We start from the raw sequence: 18,555 nt of genomic DNA on the forward strand, positions 1-18,555 counted from the left end.
GGGGCTGCTGGTGTGCAGCCACCTTCCCAGCACTACTGCTGCCAGGAAAGGATCTTCCTGTGCTTGGAGATTTTCTGGGAAATTTTTCTTTTCTATCCTGAAATCAGAAAAAGACAGGGAAATCTCACAGAAGTGGCAGAGTACCTGGGCTAGGACACAGCAGGCTGAGCAGGAGCTCTTAGCTAAAGAGCTTACCTTTCTGAGAAAAGACAGTTGTGACTACAAACATATTTAATTTTTGGGAAGAACACATCAAAATGAGACAACTGGGAAATTTTCCAAACTTTTTTTGCACCCCTAAGCTCCCACCACATACAGGACACCAGCTGCTTCTGGATGTGGCTTTGGGGCTACAGAATGATCGTGGTCAGGGAGAGTGGTGACAGGGAGCTGCTTCATATGGCCAAGCCTTGAGCTGCAGCAGAGCCCAGGGATGCCCAGGGAGTGTGAGGTGCCACCACACAGCCATCACCCAGCCCTGCCCATGTAGGTGAGGAAGAATCAGGGAAGGCCAGTCAGGAGGGCAACAAGGGAGGCAGAGGCCAGGGAATTCGGATTCAGAAGTGGAGCAGACAATTCCCAAGACATCCTGTTGGTGCATGGTGATGAGCCGGGGCTGCTTCAAAAGGAACCAGCTTTAAATGGATCAAGCCCCGAGCCAAAAGCATAAACACTAGGAGGAAGTTTGGCTAAAGTTAAATCATGTTTTATTTAAAAATCTCCCTCTCCCTGTTGTAAGATGGAAACTCTCCATCTGAAAAGTGAAACTGAGATTGGAAACAGTCCGCAGTCATTAAGTTTATGCTGCTGCTTTTTTTTTCTCTCTTCAGCTTCTCAAGTAAAATATCAACTGGCTCCACTGTCAGGGACAGGAAACATTAGTAATAAGTTCATAGATTTACATTTTCCCCAGGGAAATACAGGAATATCAGAGATCAAAAGTTGGAGAAAGGAGTTATTTTTATACAGAGTGATTTGCAACCAGCATTCATTGGAGAGAGTAAATAAATTACAGGCCCTTCACTTTGGGGTTGTTTAAGTTCTTTTTCTTTAATGCTATCCTTTTTGACTACTGTAGAGAGTCTGTCAGGACTTACACAGTGCAGAGAGGCTTCCCTGCCTGTGGAAACAACTGTTTTCCAGAAAAAAGAACTTGGAGCAGGATGGGCAGTGCAAGGAGATGGCTCCACTAGCCAAAAAGGTGCTTTTTGAGGCTGTTAGCCCCAGCAAGGTGTAAGCCACAAGAGATGACACTGGTGCTGGAGCTGGGCACAGGGGGATGTGACTGTTGGGACCTGGCCTTCCCCTGGCCCCCTGGGCAGTGAGAAGCCTCAGTCAAGGCTGATTCAATCAGGGGAAGGTGAGAGCCTGGGTGCTCTGTCCTGTTGCTGCTTGTCCTTGTTGCAGCATCCGCAGCCCCTTGGGGTGCCCACTGTCTCCTCAAGGTTCCTGTTTCAGCAGCACCCAGCAGGCACCCAAGCCCTGGTACAGGCTCCCCATGGGGCACTGGGGGTCCCAGCAGCCATGGCCTCCTCACCCTGGAGGGATGGCAGGGTCTGGGGTGGCAGGGAGCCAGTCCCAGTTGTGATGGAGCCACTGGAAACTTTGACCAGGAGTTTTGTCTCGTGTCATCAATTAAAGGTGAGGCACTCACTGGCTGGGCAGAATAATGAATGATGGTTTTAAGTATGACTGGAAAAACAGTAAAATATTCTATAAGGGTGACACAGCTGTGAACAATGAACATTAAACAACTTCACTGCTGGTGGAGCTGCTGCAGCAACACTTAGCCCTGGCATTTGATGGATTCCTGTTTGGAGTGTGCCTTGCAAAGTGACTCTCCATCCACCCCGGGCACAAGGGCTGGGAACCATGTTCTCCTTCTCCTGCTTAAAAATACATCCACATAAAACGTGCTTTAAGAATCCCTTAAGGTTCATTAATGTCACAAGCAGGGGAGGAGAAAAGAGCTGGAAGGCCTTGAAGTACATGTCGGAAACACTCCAGAGAAAACTGTAAATGCTGCTGGGATGAACTGCAGGCTCTGGAGGATCAGTCGTGCTGGAAGACTATTTATTTTCCAGTCTATTTTAAACACTGGACTGTTTCAGATAAGAGTTGTCTGCGGTGGCAGACAGGATCGTGGGACTGGTGTGCAGGAACTCATGCCAGATTCATTTCTGGGGAGTATTTCCTCCCTGCCTTGATAAATCTGCCTTGTCTGCTGTACCAGGTTACTTCCTTTGGAGTTCTCTCTCCTTATTATTACTTATTAAAATTGCCTGCAAATAGCACTTGGGCTTCATGCAACATCCTGTAAGAACAATTCATCCTCCTCGTTATCTCAAAGCTGACAATTCCCACCAGACCCAGAGAGGGTGGGTGGAAAAATGTCTTGAGAAGAAACAGAAGTGGCCATCCCTTATTGCAAGGCTGGAGGAACATCACTGGGGAGGCTGGGGAGGGCAGGAGATAACTGGGGACTTCCCCCCTTCAGAGACAAAACCATGAAAGGGAAGAAAAGAAGAAATGAAGCCTGCAACACTGGTGAGCATCCTCCCTCTCGTGCTGGCACTGGGGCACTCCCAGGATAGTGTTCAGAGTGGTCAGTGAGGCCCCCATGACCTGACCTTGCAAACTTGCCCCCTTTGCCTAGATCTTATCTAGAAAATCGCTCTCAGGTTACCAGCTTGTTCGATGCTGGGCTTTTAACTCCCTGGACAACACCAGAGGTGACTGTGGATGGCAAACCTGCATCTTCCCTCTGCCCCTCCCAACAGGAGGGGCCCGGCCAGGGTCACCGGCCCCTGGACTTTGAAACTTCTCTGCATCCCTTTCTTCAGGGAAGTGATACTGTGCCTTGGTGACCCAGGGCCACGTGGAGGGGGAAGGTTTGGGGAGTTGCTGGCTGCAGCTGGGTGCTTGTTCCTCCAAGGGGTCTGCCTACAAATGGCATTTGTGCTGGGGATGCTTCTCCAGGAGGATGGGCTCTCCTTGTCCTTCCCCTCAGGGCTTCATCCCTGGCAGGGTGAACTGTTGGGTTGCAGCTCCCCAGCTCTCATCTCACACAGTCCTCTCAGCTTGATGGAGCTGAACAGTGCAGCTTTGCTCCAGCAGGTGTGGGGCATTGCCATCAGGAGGGCTGCAGTTGTGTGTGAGACCATTTCCACCCTGAACATCACTCAGGGGGACACAGAATCAGCTCTCCCCCAATTCCATGCTGCCAGCACTTCCCAACCCAGGCCAGCAGCAGCCAGGCTGCATCCAGCCCCTCAGCCAGCCCCCATCCCAAGCCCTCTCAGCCTGAACACCCTTCCCAGCACAGGCACCACAGCCCTGCTCAAAGGCCATCTCTGCCCTGTGCATGTGGCCTTAATCACAATGCATCTGCTTCCCATCGCGGCCGCCCAGGGCAGGTTTCCCCTCACAGCCTCCTGCCAGGGTGCTAATTTTATACACCCAGCTGCCTCCAGCAGGGCCATGGGGAGAGCTGTGGGGCTGGGGGCAGCATGCAGGGATGGGGAGGCTCTGCCCTGGGCAGGGGAATGGGGCAGAGGGGTCCAAGGCAGTGCAGAGTGGCAGAGTTATGGGGAAGCTGGAGGTGAATCTCAGAGAGGCTCAGCCAGGCTGGGTGGAGGGATGCCAGGGTCTATTTTCAGAAACCCTCACTAAGGGTAACATGCCAGCCCTGGGGTGATGCTGGCATGGTGTGGCTGACACACACTGACCCCACTGGAAGCCACAGGGGTTTTCAAGACTCTCCTGGCTGCTGGGTGATGGGCAGCCCGGTGCCCAGTGCCAGGCAGGCATCCTAACCAGCAGTTCCCAGCCACAGCTCGCAGAAATGGTGAATGTGGCTTGTGCCAAATGACAGATAACTCCCTCAGACATTTTGGAGAAGCCTCTGGAAAGCAGCCTCTTCAAGGGAGCTCAATTTTGGCTTTCTAAATTGAGGCTCCCCAAATTACTTTTGGAAGCATTAGCCATTATTATTTTCCTTCTTTCTGTCTACTCACAGTATTTTCCTTGACACTTGATGACAACAGGCATCCAAGTGCTTCATAACCCCCTGGCGGGGCCACGTGCCATCACCCTTCCCACCTCCCACGATGTGGTGGTCACCACTCCTGTGCCAAGTGCTGCCATCACCCTCCACCCACGGGCAAGAGCCGGAGATGCTGAGCAAAAGGAGCCCCAGCAGTTCCCTAGCAAGGGCCATGGCTCAGGATAGGGCTCCTCCCTCCCACTGTGAGCTGGAGCATCTTCGTGCTGTGCCTCTGACTGGCATGGTGCATATGGTCCCTATTTATCTGATTTCTTTGCTGCTGGATCCCTTTCAGAATAGTTTTCTGCAATTACTTGAATTATGCCTGGTTCAGACTGGGAGTGAAACTCGTGCTTCAGGAGATAAACTGCAGAGTGTTTGGCATCAAGGGAAGCTGTTAATTTGCCAGCACCAGAGACAGAGGGAAAATGAAGAGAGATAATTCATTCCTATCACAGCTTGGTTTTGGAAGAAAATAGGGGCTGTGGGCTGGAGAGACACAACTAGAGCTGGTTATTAATGGCTCAGTGCTGGGGCCAGGCCAGCAGAGAGAAACCCACTGCCATCAGAGCCTGGACCCACAGGTACACAGGGCCAGGTACCAGGGAGGTTCTGGGCCTCTGGGGCTGCCTGTGGGGGTTGTCTGGAAGGGTTCTGGTCCTGGTGCCCCTTCCTGTGTTGTGACTTGTCTTCTGGGCATGCTTGTTCCCCACCACTGGGCTCAGGGATCTCCTTATAGCTGCAGTACAATATTCACTGTGCATGGAAGAGTGAAGGTGGAGATGAAATGCCATGACTGGGGATACAGAGCTGGGATGTGACACCTGCACCTCCTCTGCTGTTTCCTGATCTGCCAGCCTGCCCTCACTCCATGCCACGAGGTGGTTTTGTAGGTCCCCCCTGTCTGAGGTTTGTACTGCATCCAGAAAGCATCTCTGGATGCCCAGGAACCCAGACTTGGGGCTGGGGGCACAGGGCTCACTGTCAGGACCACTCTCAGCACCCTCATCATGCTGGACTGGCCAGGAGGATGGTCATGAGGAGGATGCTTGGAGGGTGACAAAGGGAGGGCCGGGGTTGACACAGACATAGCCACATGACACATGACACAGACATAGCTACTCCATGTCTGTGGCTGCTCTCTCCCACTTACTGATGTTATCCCTCAGCTGTCAGGTTGAGCATGCTGGGAAAAGCTTTTTGCATAATCCTCGCCTGAGCTTGCAGCCTCCCCCAAGCTCGCTCCCACCTTCCTTAATTTATGGGACAGCTATTTCCTTTTGGAGAGAAGTATTATGAAATGGCAAAAAGGTTTGAATGGAAACAAGGTGTTAACTTCAATTCTGAAAAATTTGTACTTTCCTATGGGTGAAGGTGTGTGATGCCCCAGCCTTCCCTTCCTCACCGGCAGCCAGTGGAGACTGAAGTTTCTGATCCTCAGGCACAAACTGGATGCTGTTTTAGCTTCTGGGATGCTCTGAAGATAATTTGGGGGAAACAAGTTGCCATCTACCATGTGTCTGCACTTTGAAAATGGCCTTCAGGTCCTCACCTGAGTCACAGATACTAATAACTAATAATTTTTCAAGCAAACGGGGGCCTCATGTCACTGCTCTCCGGGTCAGTGGAAGTGATGATGAAAAGTATTGCTCTAAAGTCAGGTTTTGGTGCTGGAAAATTTGGATGGTGTTGATCAGAGACAGCAGCTGCCATAACCAGGGCAATAAAGTTTCCTACCCGAGTGCTTCTTTTGACCTAGAATAACATCTGTGCATAGGCTGTATCTTTCTGAAGTCTGCTTATTTTTCATGGGGGTGGGAAACCCCCCCCAAGCCCTGCTTGTCCTGCAGCAGAGTGGCATGAAGGGGGGATCTTCCTGATGAGCAGGATGATGGGAAGGAGGACAGGAAGGAGGACATGGGGTGAGCAAGGGGCCTGTGGGCTGCAGTCCTTCTGGGGGTTGTGGCAGGATGAGGCCTCAAGCACCAGCCTGGCACAGGGCTGTAGCTGAGGATGCTTCGCCTGTTGTGGTGGGGTGATGTGGGGGACCAGGTCCATGGGAGACACAGGAGACCATTGGCTTGGGGCAGGACATGGGGACCACATCCCTGTGCCATGTTGCTACCCCAGCTGAGCACAGCTGTGCCTGCTGGGAGCTTCCTGCATCTCCGGGTTTTGCTCATTCACCACCTGGAATGAAGGCAAATACCTTTATTTATAGAGGAAAGGCTCCATTTGGCTTCCTGGCCCTCTCCTCAGCGAGTCACCGGGGGTGGGGGCAGCTCCCATGCTGGCTGTTTGCCCCCCAGTCCCTCTGCTGACATCCTTTCCTGACACACATCGGTTTCCTGTGTGCGGCTCTCGCACCACTTCCTACCCTGCTTCTGTTTCCACCAAGCACTGTGAATCACAGAGCAGAGTTGAGGGGGAAGAAAAATAATAAAAGAAACAATAAATTAAAAGAATAGCTATTCTTCCTGCCCTCGTTGTGGGCCAAGTGAGGTGTAGGCTGAGCAGGTAATGTCTGTCCCTGCAGCTGGTCCTCCAAGAGCATCCCTGGTGCTGGTGACCCATCATGTTCAGCCAGGAGATGAAGGATCGTGTCCCCAAGTGTGGTTGCTGATGATTTAACAGCAAAACCCTTTTGCTCCCTGACTAACAGTCTGATTTCTGAGGTTGGTGAGACAGGCAAGTGCTCTGGATCTCCTCTCATCCCCAAGTTGCTGGGGATGCCACCCATATGGGTTTTAGGGTGGCAGAGGACTGCCCTGGCAGTGGGCTCAGCCCCCCGGCTGCAGGGACACTCTCCATACCCACTTTCTGCCTCACTGGGAAAAAGGAAAGAGTAATCAATGGCTCCAGTCCTGTCTTTAGAAAGGGGATTAAGGGCAGTGAATAGGAACTGTCTCTCTAATGAAGTGCTATTACCAACAAGCTAATTGAGTAATGACATAATGCAGGCCCTTGAAGCTCTTTATAACGGGCCATGACTCTGTGCTGCTATATGCTGCCACTTCCTTGCCCTGCCCTGCTCTGCCTCCAGTGCATGGCCAGCAAAGGAGGCTTCGTGTGCAGCACTGTCCTTCCCCACAGCAGCCACAGACAAAGTGTCGCCAGCATAACCCTGCGTGGAAAATGTGGAGGTGGAGGGGAACCCGGATTAATTAACTTGTGAGACGCCAATCTCCTCGTACGTGAAATGTGAGCCTTTTTATTGAGAAAAGTGAAACAGGCCTTGCATTGCTTTCAGGGAGCCCAGTAAAATAGAAGGTGATCCATAAATATGTATGTTATGCTGGATTTAAAATACTTTCTGATGATTTTCTAGGCAGATCTCCAATAAGTTACAGCACAGCATTGCTATTGTAAAGCCATAGGTGCAGGATGGCAACTCCTGTACTGCTTATCCTGGGGAGACCACAGGTCACTGCTGCAGGTATATGTGTGTCCCATATGCCAAAGTCTTCATTTTCAAGTGAAGAAATTAAATATAATGGCTTTATGGCATAATTTTTAACCTACTGCAGTTATGGAGCAGGCTGTGAAGTGCCTGGGGCTCTGGTGAAGGAGCAGCAATGCCTTTGGAAATGTGAGTACAGCCAGCAGCGAGACCACAGTGATGCTGCAACACACACCACCTGCATCCACAGGGAGAAATCATCTGTATTTTAATCCTTTGGCCTCGCTTCCTTTCCCCAGGTCTCCCTGGCTCCCTTTCTCTGTGTTTGTCCTGCTCTTTGTCTCCATGGGAAGACTCACACCTCCCCAGCTCCACGCTATCAGTTCATCATCCGATTAAAGATTAATTTGAGATTATTGCTCATGTCAATAGCCTAGAGCTGGAAAAACAATAGCTACACCTGCAGCTTGTTTGTGAACCCCATTCCGTATGGTGAGCTGTTAATGGACAGCGGCTTTCACCAGGACTGCCTGTTGACAGGGGATCACTGAGCCCACACCGGCACCTGCTGCCCTTCTTGGCCAGCAAAGGACAAATGCACACATCTCCCAAGGCTTCCTGCAGCCCCAGGTAGTTGGAGTGGAAAACCCATGTTGTCTCTGCTGATCACTCCATGGCCCATCCCGGCTTCTGCTGCAAAGCGCCGGTCATTCCCTTCTCCAAATCAGAAACAGACGTCCAGAGATTCATTTTATTAACAGGCTTTTCCCTAGATCCTGCCTGGTTTCTGTTTGTTTATTCAGCTTTTTCTAGGTAAGGTAAGAGCCAAAAGAAGAATTAGACTGCTACACTTTGTAGGGGCTGAGTCTTTGGCTGCCTGTTCCCAGGGCTGCACTCCCAGATGCTGGAAATTCTCCTCCAGAGGCTGTGGGGGATCCTGGAGATCACAAAGAGAACATTTGCATCAGACAATCTTGCAGTGAAAGGATAAGAAAGTGGAAATATTTTCCTTCCTACTGCCCTGGAGGTGAGGGGAGGAATTTTGCTAGGCAGTGGCAGGGCTGTGCCTTACCTGCCACCAGCTCTCTGCCTCCAGGTGGATACTGCAGGGAGCCCCCAGCTCAGCTGAGTGTAAGGACTTGGAGTCTTCCTTGTATTTAGACACTTACCAGCCCTTCTTTTTCCCCTCTCTCCTTTTCCTAATGCCCTGATGCCCTGTGGCAAGTTTGTCAAGGGTTTGGGTGCAAATTGGCCCCTGAGCTGCTCTTTGCCCCCACTTACACCAGGGGAGATGTGCCTTGTGACCATCCCCAAAAGAGATGGGGACAGAAAGGAGTGGAAAAGGCAGTTTTGGGAACTGCAGCCCCCAAGTCATAGAGCAGTTGAAGCTCAGCCTTTGCAACAGTGACTGTAATCCATCCTCTTCCCTTCTCATTCCTTCTGGGACACTCCGGATACCCACAGAGGCAGGATGGTTTCAGACAGAAGTGTTGGAGCCTTAAAGCTCTTTTTAACCCATATATCCACACATGGGTCTGTCCCAGCTTTACCCCTGGGGTGTCCCAGGGCAGAGTGGGTTTCCAAACACTCTTAATTCTCCATTGGGTCAGGGAGGGGGAAAAAACCCCTCGTCCTCTCTGGGAAGAAAAGGCACTTTGTGGTTTCCCTAGAGCCTTTGAAAGGGCTCCAGGAGCCGAGGGGACGTACGTGCTTGTTTAAAGGTCCTGTGGAGGTCCGTGGAAATTAAACAGGAGAGTTCAAACGCTCGACGCTGTGGCCATGCCACCGCCCGGGGAGCGCGGCAGCCCGGAGCCGGCCCAGCCCGCACCCCGGCACCACGGCCCCTGCCAGCAGGGCCCCCGCTACCTGCCGGGCGCCTGATTGAATCCCGGCTTTTACGAGCGCTGACACCGTAATCTGTTACAGATGGTCACACAAGGTGGTCACCAAATGGTTCCTCCCGTTAATCGCTGCCTGGCCCCCCAGCCCCCAACCTCCGCCGCTCCCACCGCCAAAACTGCAGCCTGTGCTACCTGCACAGAGCCGGGCTGCGGGCAGAGGCTTTACGGTGTGTTTAGTTCCTGTGGCATTAAAACAGCAAGAGGAAAAAACAGTGGGAAAAAACCCTCTAAAACCTGCTGAGGTTTCGCAACGAATCTTCTGGCTTTGCCTGGTCAAGGGCAGGGGAACAAGGGCAGGGGACTACAGCACTGCTGCCAGCTGTCCTGTCTGCCAGAGGTGCTGCTCTGGGGGGGCTTCCTACTGAAAATGAAATGAAAAAGCAATTGCAACCCTTTCTCAGGCCCAGCTCCTGGGTGCAATTCCCCATTACAGAGCCCCAACGGTGTATGGGGACAGAGAAAGGACAGAAGAGGGATTCAGACCACATCCATCATTCTGAGATGGGGCAGCAGCTTGTCTGGGTGTAACCTGTGGAGGCCAGAGGCACTGCCCTGGTCTGCGGGACAGCATCTGAGCTGTTGCAGAGTGCTGGGACAGGGCAGGGAAGGGAGCAGGTGCAGCAACAGCCCAAGTGCCAGTGGGCTGCACTTTTGTGATTCAGAACAGGCAGCATTTCCTTTTTTTCCAGTGTTTTAAGGCAGCATTTGTGTTTGAATGCCAGTGGGATTTGTTAGTCAGAGCCTAGGCTGTCCTCCACCCGTTTGATACCTTCTCTGTTAAAGCTTTTTGTCCCAGCCTGGAGCTGGACAAAGCCAGGAACATGACTGAGAGCAGGAAAGATTGCTAAGGGGATGGCTTCTTACAACTCTGATCGCCTTCCTGAGCAGGCTGGGGTAGGAAGCCCGTGGAGAGGGAGCTGGGAAGGGTTCCCTGTTGGTGCCAGTGCAGGAAAGAAGCAACAGTTCCAATGATGTGGGAAAGGATTCCCACCCAAATCAGTGACAACCGTGGCACACGTGGATGGGATAAGGCACAGCCTGTGAGGCACACTGCAGGGCCTGGAAGCAAAGCAGCACTCGAGAACTCTGGCACATCAGAGCCACAGAGCCAAGACTGACTTGGGCAGGTGGGACAGCAAGCACAGGACACAACAGGCTTCTACTCCCTGATTATCTACTCCTTCACCCTCTTTTCCAGCTCCTGCAGGTGGTCTGTTCTCAAAATTGTTCCTTTTTTTAATTTTTTTTTTTTTTTTTTAACTATTTAGCTGCTTTTGCGGCTCCAGGATTTTATGGATGGAAAGCTGAAAGTAATTAGTGCCCCTCCCCCGCTTCCTGTTGGGAAAAGGAAGAAAAAAGCACACACAAGAGCAAACCCAAAACTTCCTGCCCTGCTTAATAATCAAGTAATGAGTCCAGCTAGGCTGGGAAAGTCGGTTTATGCTCATCGAGCTCTTAATTAAAGAAGGACTGAGCAGCAGCTCTGCTCCCTTTTACAGCCACACACATCTTACTTCTCCATAACAGCCCCTGGGAGTGGTGCAAGGAGCCGGACGCCAGCGAGCTGGAGGGGGATGAATGCTGAGGGCACAAGCGTTTATTCCCTGTTTTAAAGCTACGTCCTGGACATAACATCGAGGAAATGCAGGGGAAGCAGGACAAAACCCAAGCCCCTGAGGGAAGTGGGCACCAACACTGTTGCTGAAGCACCCAAACTCAGTGGAAGATGGGATGGTACAAGGCATTGGGAGCATTTGGGCACAGCTTCATTAGGAAAATCCTAGCTACAGTATCACAGAGCAATGGAACCTCTGTGCTGTTCTGGCTCTGGATACTCAGGGGAGAGGCCCACCTGCACATGCTAAAGGGCTCTGTGGTAACAACAGGATGCGTCACCTTCGCTGCCACACCACCAACATTATGCCACGAGCCTGGAGACTCAAGCTCACTGAGCTGGCTGGTGGTTCAGCCATCCCTAGGGTGGCTCAGGAGCCCACCAAGAGCCAGAGGCTCTTGGGGTGGCAGAGCAGTCCCCCTGTGCTGTGGCACAGACCTGCTTCCCAGGGAACACTGAGGGACATGGCAAGGCTATGAGTGTTCCAGCAGCCCCATGAGCAAGCTCTGTGTGTGTCCCCACAGCCTGCATCACCACCCAGCTACCCCTTCCCCAGTTCTTGCACAGGAACCAACTCAGCCTGCCTTTTGCTTTCCCAAGAGGCAACTGCAGTGCACATCCCCTCCTCTGAATGTTGCTTGCAGCTCACCTACAGCCAGAGGCAGGATGGGAGCAGGAGGCCTGAGTCCAGCATCCCCACAACCCCCTGCTGCTGCATATTCACTCTAAGCACCCACAAAACCCTATTATAAATTAACAATTTTATTGAATATCAATAAACTGTATATAATTATATAAAAAGTTTCATCAGTACAAAATTGTAGCACAAAAATATAAATACCAGTGTACCTTTGAAATGTAAACATCCTCTTTGTAATGATTCCATGAAAACAATGTCCAAAGAAAGATGCATTCAGGAGGCACCTGTCAATACCCATAAATAGGGCTTTTGGCACACACCTGTCGATGGGCAGCCTTGGGACAGGCCACCATTGTATCGGCTGACAAGTGCCTGCTATTAGTCACAGTTCTCTTGAAAAGCAGTTGTTAAGAGTCATATTAACAGGTGCTTGAGTGCATAGCTGCTCTGTAAACAGGGTTGGTGTTTGAAATGGCTACCCATGCCTTTTATGGACACTGTTAATCTCGCAGGCATTGCAAATTGTCATTGTGCTGGGGAGAAGCAGCTGCTTCACAACTACTGGGATACTGTATTATTGCATAGTTACACCTTCTACAGGCGGCATATATACACTCGGGGGTAACAGAAGAGGGGGGGGTAACATTTTGTCCTTCATTAAGAAAATATTGGTTCTTAAAAGTTACCAAGTGGTTATGGTAAAAAAACAAAACAAAAAGAAACAAACAAATAAAACCCCAAACCAACCAAGCCCACTCCCTTCCCCCTTCCCCCCCCCCCCAAGCTACATGGTCGCAATGTTTGATACCGGCGGTGGGGCCAGGGTACAGGTCCAACTTTCCAAGGTGCCGAGTGCCTCCAGCAAGCAGCGCATTTGCTGTGTCCGTGCCCCCTCCCCCCTTCGAGTTTCACACACTCGCTTTGCACCAGAGTCCGGTCCTGCACCCTCAGGCGCCGGGATGGGAGAAGGATCAGACCTTCGCATTGCACAGGAGGCACCGAGCCAGGAGTGTGAGGGGCTCTGGGGCCGCGGCAGCTGCCTCCAGCCCGGCGCACACTGCGATGGCGACGGAGGAAACTAATTCCTACAGAAACTAGTGATAATACAGGTATTGGCGTGGTGAGAGGCCTGGGGGAGCAGAGTCCTCAGCGAGAGCCGGAGCAGCCCGTCTCCTCGTGCTTGTGGAGCAGGGACATACGGGAGAAAGTCCGGGAGCAGGTTTTGCATTGGTACTTCTTTACATCTGAATGGGTCTGCAGGTGGGCTCGGAGATTAGAGCGGTCAGCAAAGGCCCGGTTGCAGTGTGTACAGGAAAAGGGCTTTTCACCTATGGGACAAAGAGAAACGCTTCCAATTAACCAGTGCATCAACACACGGGGAATATCAAAGAAGGAGCCATTCATTAGCCAAAGTTTGTGAAGAGCACAGTGAAAAGAAGTGCTGGCTGTTAATGTTCAGCGGGAAAGCCAGGCGAGGTATGTATAGCATTCACTTGGGGAAAGCCACGGACTTCAGAATTTCCTACTCCCAGAAAGACTTCTCCTACGAACCACGGAAAAACAATGCTGGGAACATCTGCAAGCTGCAAGCCAGTTTCGCATACAAACGAAGACACCATACTTGTCTCCTGCCTGGAGCCAACCGAACCGTTTGCAGAGAGGCAGGAAAGCCAAGCACTATGTGTTAATTATATCATAGCAGGCAGCGGCTGAAAGGCGCCAGCTCCAGGGTGAGTATAGCTATTTCCTCCACCGAACCCCGTGCTCCCCCTTCTCCCGCCTGGCTCGCATTGAAAATCCTGGCCAGTGCAAATTCCTCCCGGAAAGACTCTTTCGGAGGAAACAAATGCTTATGCTCAATTTGGAAAGCACAATTAAGTCTTCCCGACTTCCTTCAGCCCTCATCTTTTAGTAGGTTGAGAGGGTGTGAAATCAGTGCCAAGTAACAATTATACTGTCCCCGCAGGATGCTCGGGAGATGCATTGTATGGGCGGCCGGGGCAGCAGGGTGGGCTACAGCTGCAGCACCCGGACCCCTGCCAACAGGTGCAGAGGGTGGACAGCCCTGTGGTCCCACACCTGCCACTGGCCTGGCCCAGCCCCGCTGCGGTGCACCTCAGAGGGGAGGGGGTTGCTCACCTCGGCAGAGCTAAGGGATGCTGACCAGAGGCCACGGTGGTGGGCAGCAAGGCCGAGGGGCTGCCCAAGCTGGGAAGCCTAGCCGGGAGCCCTTGGTGTGGCATGCTATGGGCGTGGAGGTGCACAGGGAGGGAGGTGTCCCGTAGTGTCATGGCCCTAATTTATGAACTTGGGCCGAAGTGCTGCCACACTGCAACTGGTGTGCGGGCTCGTGGGCAGACACGGCACAGATTTATGAGCTGAGCCTTGACCCTGAGCTCGGTTCCAGCCGAGAGGATATTTAAAGGACATTTTAGAGAGATGTGCCAAGGGAGTTTGGGAAGCCCTTATCTTCCCCAGATAACACGCGGCCTGCCGATTCGCTGCGGGCCTCAGAGCTGGGAAGCGGGAGGCGATAAGGAAGGGAGGGAGGGAGAGGGGCAAGAGCCAGCATTACCGGTGTGTGTCCGGATGTGGCCCTGCAGCAGCCAGGGCCGGGAGAAGGCCTTGCCGCACATCTTGCAGACGCAGGGCAGCGTGTGGCTCCGGATGTGCATCTTGAGAGCCCCCAGGCTCACGTACTCCTTCTCGCAGTACTTGCAGCTGAAGGATTTCCTGGCCTGGGCGTCGCAGTGCAATTGCTTGTGCTTGGAGAGCCCGGCGAAGGTGGAGTAAGCCTTGGCACATTGGGCACAGCGGAATCGCTCGGCGGCGGCGGGGGCCGAGGCTGGACTGGGGGGGCCCGAGCTCTTGCCTTCATCCTCCTCGCTGGAGAGGGCGGTCAGGTCCAGGGCAGGGGCCGCTCCGCCCGCCGCCTCGCTGCCCGGGCCACCGGGGAAGAGGCTGGAGAGCAGCCCCGCGTCCCACACCAGTGGCGGGTAGTAGGCGCCGGGGCCGAGCACCTCGGGCGGGGGGATGACGGGCAGCGGGCACGTCTCGTACAGCAGCGGGGTGGCCAGCACTGCGGGAGGCGAGAGCGCTCAGAGGTAGCCCGATGGTCCCAGTGGGAACCGAGGCGAAGGGGCCCCAACCCAAACCCGGAGAGGATCCGCACCCAGGGCGCCGGGATGCCCAGCCTACCCTCTGGAGAAATAGGGCCCGACCCCAAACATCCCACGCCCCACCCCGGGAGCCCGAGGAGCAAAGGGACCCCAGCCCACCCCAGGGCAATGGAGTCCCCAAGGGGCTCAGCGCTCCTACCCACTCTGCTACGAGGGATGTGGCGAAAGGGACCCTCCCTCCCTGCTCCTCTCCATCACGGGATGTTCTCCGCAATCCTATGCCCATCCCGTGGGGCAGGCCCCAGCACCTCCGTCCACCCTAGGGCACCACATCCCGGGACACGGGAACCCGCGCCACATCCTACCCAAGATGCGCGAAACTAAAAAGTGAAAAGACCCTCGCACCCCTGCAAAAGCTCAGTCACCCACCCGCTCCCGTGCGGAGACATGAGGAGATCGCGCACCGATACCCCCGCACCACCCGCGGAGCGCGCCGTCCCGCCACACCCTGTCCACGCACCGGCCTGGCTTTCCAACTCGCTGTAGTTGGGTTTCTTGCTGGCTGAGAAGTGCTTCTTCACCAGGAAGGAGCGCGGCATCGTGTACCCCCGGTGCCGCCGCCCGCTGTCGAGCCGCCGCGCCACCGCAACCCCTCATATGGGCCCGGGGCGGCGGGGGCGGGGAGGGCGGAGCGGGCCCGCCCCTGGGCCCCGGAGCCAATCGGACCGGGCGGGGCGGGAGTCCGGCAGGTGCCGGCCCCGCCGCCGGGGGCCGAGCCGAGCCCCGGGGATCGCCCTGGGGGTCCGCTGCTGCGGGGTAGAAGCGCTGCCTGCCAGGGGGCCGGCATGGAAACCGCTGGTGATGAAGATGGTGATGATGATGATGAAGGAACCATTTCTGCCTTCTCTCCGGAGTGTTTCCCTGCCCCGCGCTCCCTCCTCTTTGACCTGCGACAGCGACCCCGGAAGGTGGTAATGGAGGTGATGCCTCTGCCTCACCGCTGCGGACTGCGAAGTACATGGGACATCGACAAGACTCCACCATGTCCCGCTGCTCTCAAACACTGCTGGGGCACATCCCGGGTGGGGAGTGTGTTGAACCGCAGCTTGTTAATGCTTTGAGAAGCAATGATTTGCAAAGGAGCAGGATGGATGCAGTACTGCCCTTGCTGACTTTCCCCACCCCAGGCATGGGCCAGGAGCACCTGCCTGAACATGCTTCTTCCTTCTGCTGGGCAGGTTTGAGGCTGTGCAGCCTCCCCTAGCTGCCCTCTGGTTTTCTTCCCTGCTGCTTTTGCTGACAAATGGCAGTGTGGGTCAAAAAGCCCCAGGAAGGCACATGCTCCCTTTTGGCTTTCCAGTCCCCAGGGGATTCATCCACACAGAAAGGTGCCCAGGCCTTGTGAGCAAGTGCTGGAGGTTTGGGGAGCAGAGCTGGAGCAGAGCTGGGGCAGTCCTCCAACCTGGCAGTTTAAAGCCCAGCCTGAGCTTCCAGTTCATGGGCTCACATGGGGATTTCCCCACTGGAAGGGCTCAGGGCACGGGTCCAGGCACCTGCTGCAGAAGCTACGCTCAGCTACAGGCTAAGACAGCTGCTGGCGGTGGGTGGCTGCAGGAAGGGGAGGAAAAGGACCTGCTGGTTATGCCTTCTCACTCCTGGCCAGTGTGTGGCCCTGCTGCTTGGAAAAGGGTCCATGGTGCTGGGCCACTTATGACTCAGCTGTCACACACTGCTCTGCCAGTCCTTGCTGGCCACACGTTACCGTTTAGCCACAACCTGCATGAAATGCAGAAGTGGGAGTAAAGCTTTCCACTGGCATGGCTGCAGTGCAGGGGTCTGAGCTCATTGTCAGTCTTTCCACAGGGCAGGAAGGGCTTGGAAAGCTTGTCCTGCCAGTCACACACAGGCCTGCAGAGACAAATTCTTCCCCTGCAGCCATGTGCTCTGGACCTGGATCTGTTCTGTAGCTCCTTTGCTGCAGAATTGCCCTTGGCTGTCAGCAGGTGTTCATCTACTTGACTCATCCCTGGATCAGCTTGAAGTTCAGGGAAAAATGTGCCCCTGAAGGCCTCAAGGGATGCAAATCACCCCATTTCTCCCAGGGGTCTGGAGGTGAAGCACCCCACCTTGCAGAGGGCAGCGGTGGGGGGGCTGCCACAAGTGCCTCCTCTGGCACCTCACCAGTGCCCCCTGCACTCCTCCACCTGCCATGGATGTGGTTACAGAGGGGACACTTCTACGAGGAACATAACTGGGTGGTTTTATTTCAAGAAGCAAAGCCTGCTCCTCAGCTCTTTCTGAAATGTTAATAATCAGATCTGTTCCAACCACTACATGTAGAAAAAAAAATTGCATGTGCTAGAGGAAACATAGAGATAAAGGGAAAGTGGCCTGACCTGCCTGTGCCTGTAAGCCAGCAAGCTACAGGACATGGAGCAGAAGACCAGAGGAAGCTCTGCAGTGATTCACAGGCTAGAAATGGCATTCGTGTCTCAGCTGACCCACCCAGCACGGGAGCACTGGGCTCTGGCAGCTGCTGAGCCCCAGGGTGGCCAGAGCAGCCCTGCCACCCATGCATACATGTGTGTCCCATGGCACAGGTCCAGATCCCAGACCCACACGGACAGGCCCGAGGAGCTTGCAGGCACACACAAGCCAGCTCCGGAGCCCCAAGCTGTTGCAAATCCTTCTTTTTACCTTCTTTAGCCCCACGGCTACGTGAAGCATCTCAAACATGCTGCTGCAGAGCAAAGCTCCTGCTGCCAAGGGACACTGTGATGGGTAGAAGGGAAACTCTGGCCATGAGGTGGGAGGCTGAAGTTTCCACCCGCACTGCAAGGGGAGAACGGCTCCGTGAAACCCACCGCCGGCCCCTGAGCCCGGAGGAAGAGGCTGGGGACGAGCACAGAGCCGGAGGTGCCAGCCCTGTTCTCTCTAAAATACAAGACCTCCCTCTGCTGTCGGTGCTGCCGGACTGCCCTGCGCTCCAGCTGCGGCAGCCTCCGGGGTTTGTTCCTCCGGTGCTCAAAAAGAACTTCATTGCCTGGGGGTACGAACACAGCTCCTAAAAGCTCGGCTCTGGTATGTTTTTAAAAGCCCAGTGTCTGAGGTAAAGCCAAAACAAATGTGAGAAGAATTAGAAGAGAGAACAAGGAGGTAGTGATGATGCTTATTTTACACTAAGTGATGAGTATTTTCTGGAGTTTTGGAGAACAAGAGGGGAAGAAAAAGGAAGTTTGCCGAGTGGTTTCAACAGTCCTCATTTGTGTCACCTGGAGAAATAATGTGGTTTACTCATAAAAGTGTTGCTTTTGAAGGGTGAAACATGGACCAATGCAACTGTAACTTGAAGTTCTGTAGGAAACTGCACTCCCCAAATAGGCAAATGCCCCAATCTAATTTTTAGTATATTTAAGCCAACGAAAAGATTTAAGACTGCAAGCACATACCTCATTTGCTTTTCCATGACTTAACACAGCCTTGGTATTACACGAGAGGTTAATCCCTTCTTATGCTGGTCTTACCATCCACATAGCTGGCCAAAGGTCCGGAAGCAAATTTGCTGTGCCTTTTTCCATCTGGTAACACCCAAATATACCATTAATGCTTTATTATAAATTATAATCCTTTACAAGATCTCATCCCATCAGTGTGAGGAGACCAGAGGGATTTATTGCTATAATTCCAGATGAAGCAATGCCTTTGTGCTAGGCAACTTATGTTGACAACAATTCATTAGACCTATGAAGGCCAGTCTTTGACAAATTAATAAAAAAACCTAGTTCAACTGCAAGCTCGTCTCCTCCCATTCTGTCCCTCTCCCTCTTGTGCTAAT

At 53.5% G+C, this 18,555-nt stretch overlaps 1 protein-coding gene across 1 annotated transcript; it reads right to left on the reverse strand.

Annotated features, from left to right (window-relative positions):
• Positions 1-11,707: 11,707 nt before the first annotated feature.
• SNAI1 (snail family transcriptional repressor 1) lies at positions 11,708-15,378 on the reverse strand. Its single transcript, XM_030463382.1, has 3 exons — positions 15,241-15,378; positions 14,177-14,680; positions 11,708-12,929 (listed from the first exon to the last, which is right to left on the reverse strand). Exons 1-3 carry the CDS (start codon positions 15,317-15,319, stop codon positions 12,748-12,750), a joined length of 765 nt encoding a protein of 254 aa, XP_030319242.1. The 5' UTR covers positions 15,320-15,378; the 3' UTR covers positions 11,708-12,747.
• Between the last annotated feature and the right edge of the window lie 3,177 nt (positions 15,379-18,555).

Source organism: Calypte anna, chromosome 20, assembly GCF_003957555.1.
Source record: "Calypte anna isolate BGI_N300 chromosome 20, bCalAnn1_v1.p, whole genome shotgun sequence".
Taxonomy (NCBI): Eukaryota; Metazoa; Chordata; class Aves; order Apodiformes; family Trochilidae; genus Calypte; species Calypte anna.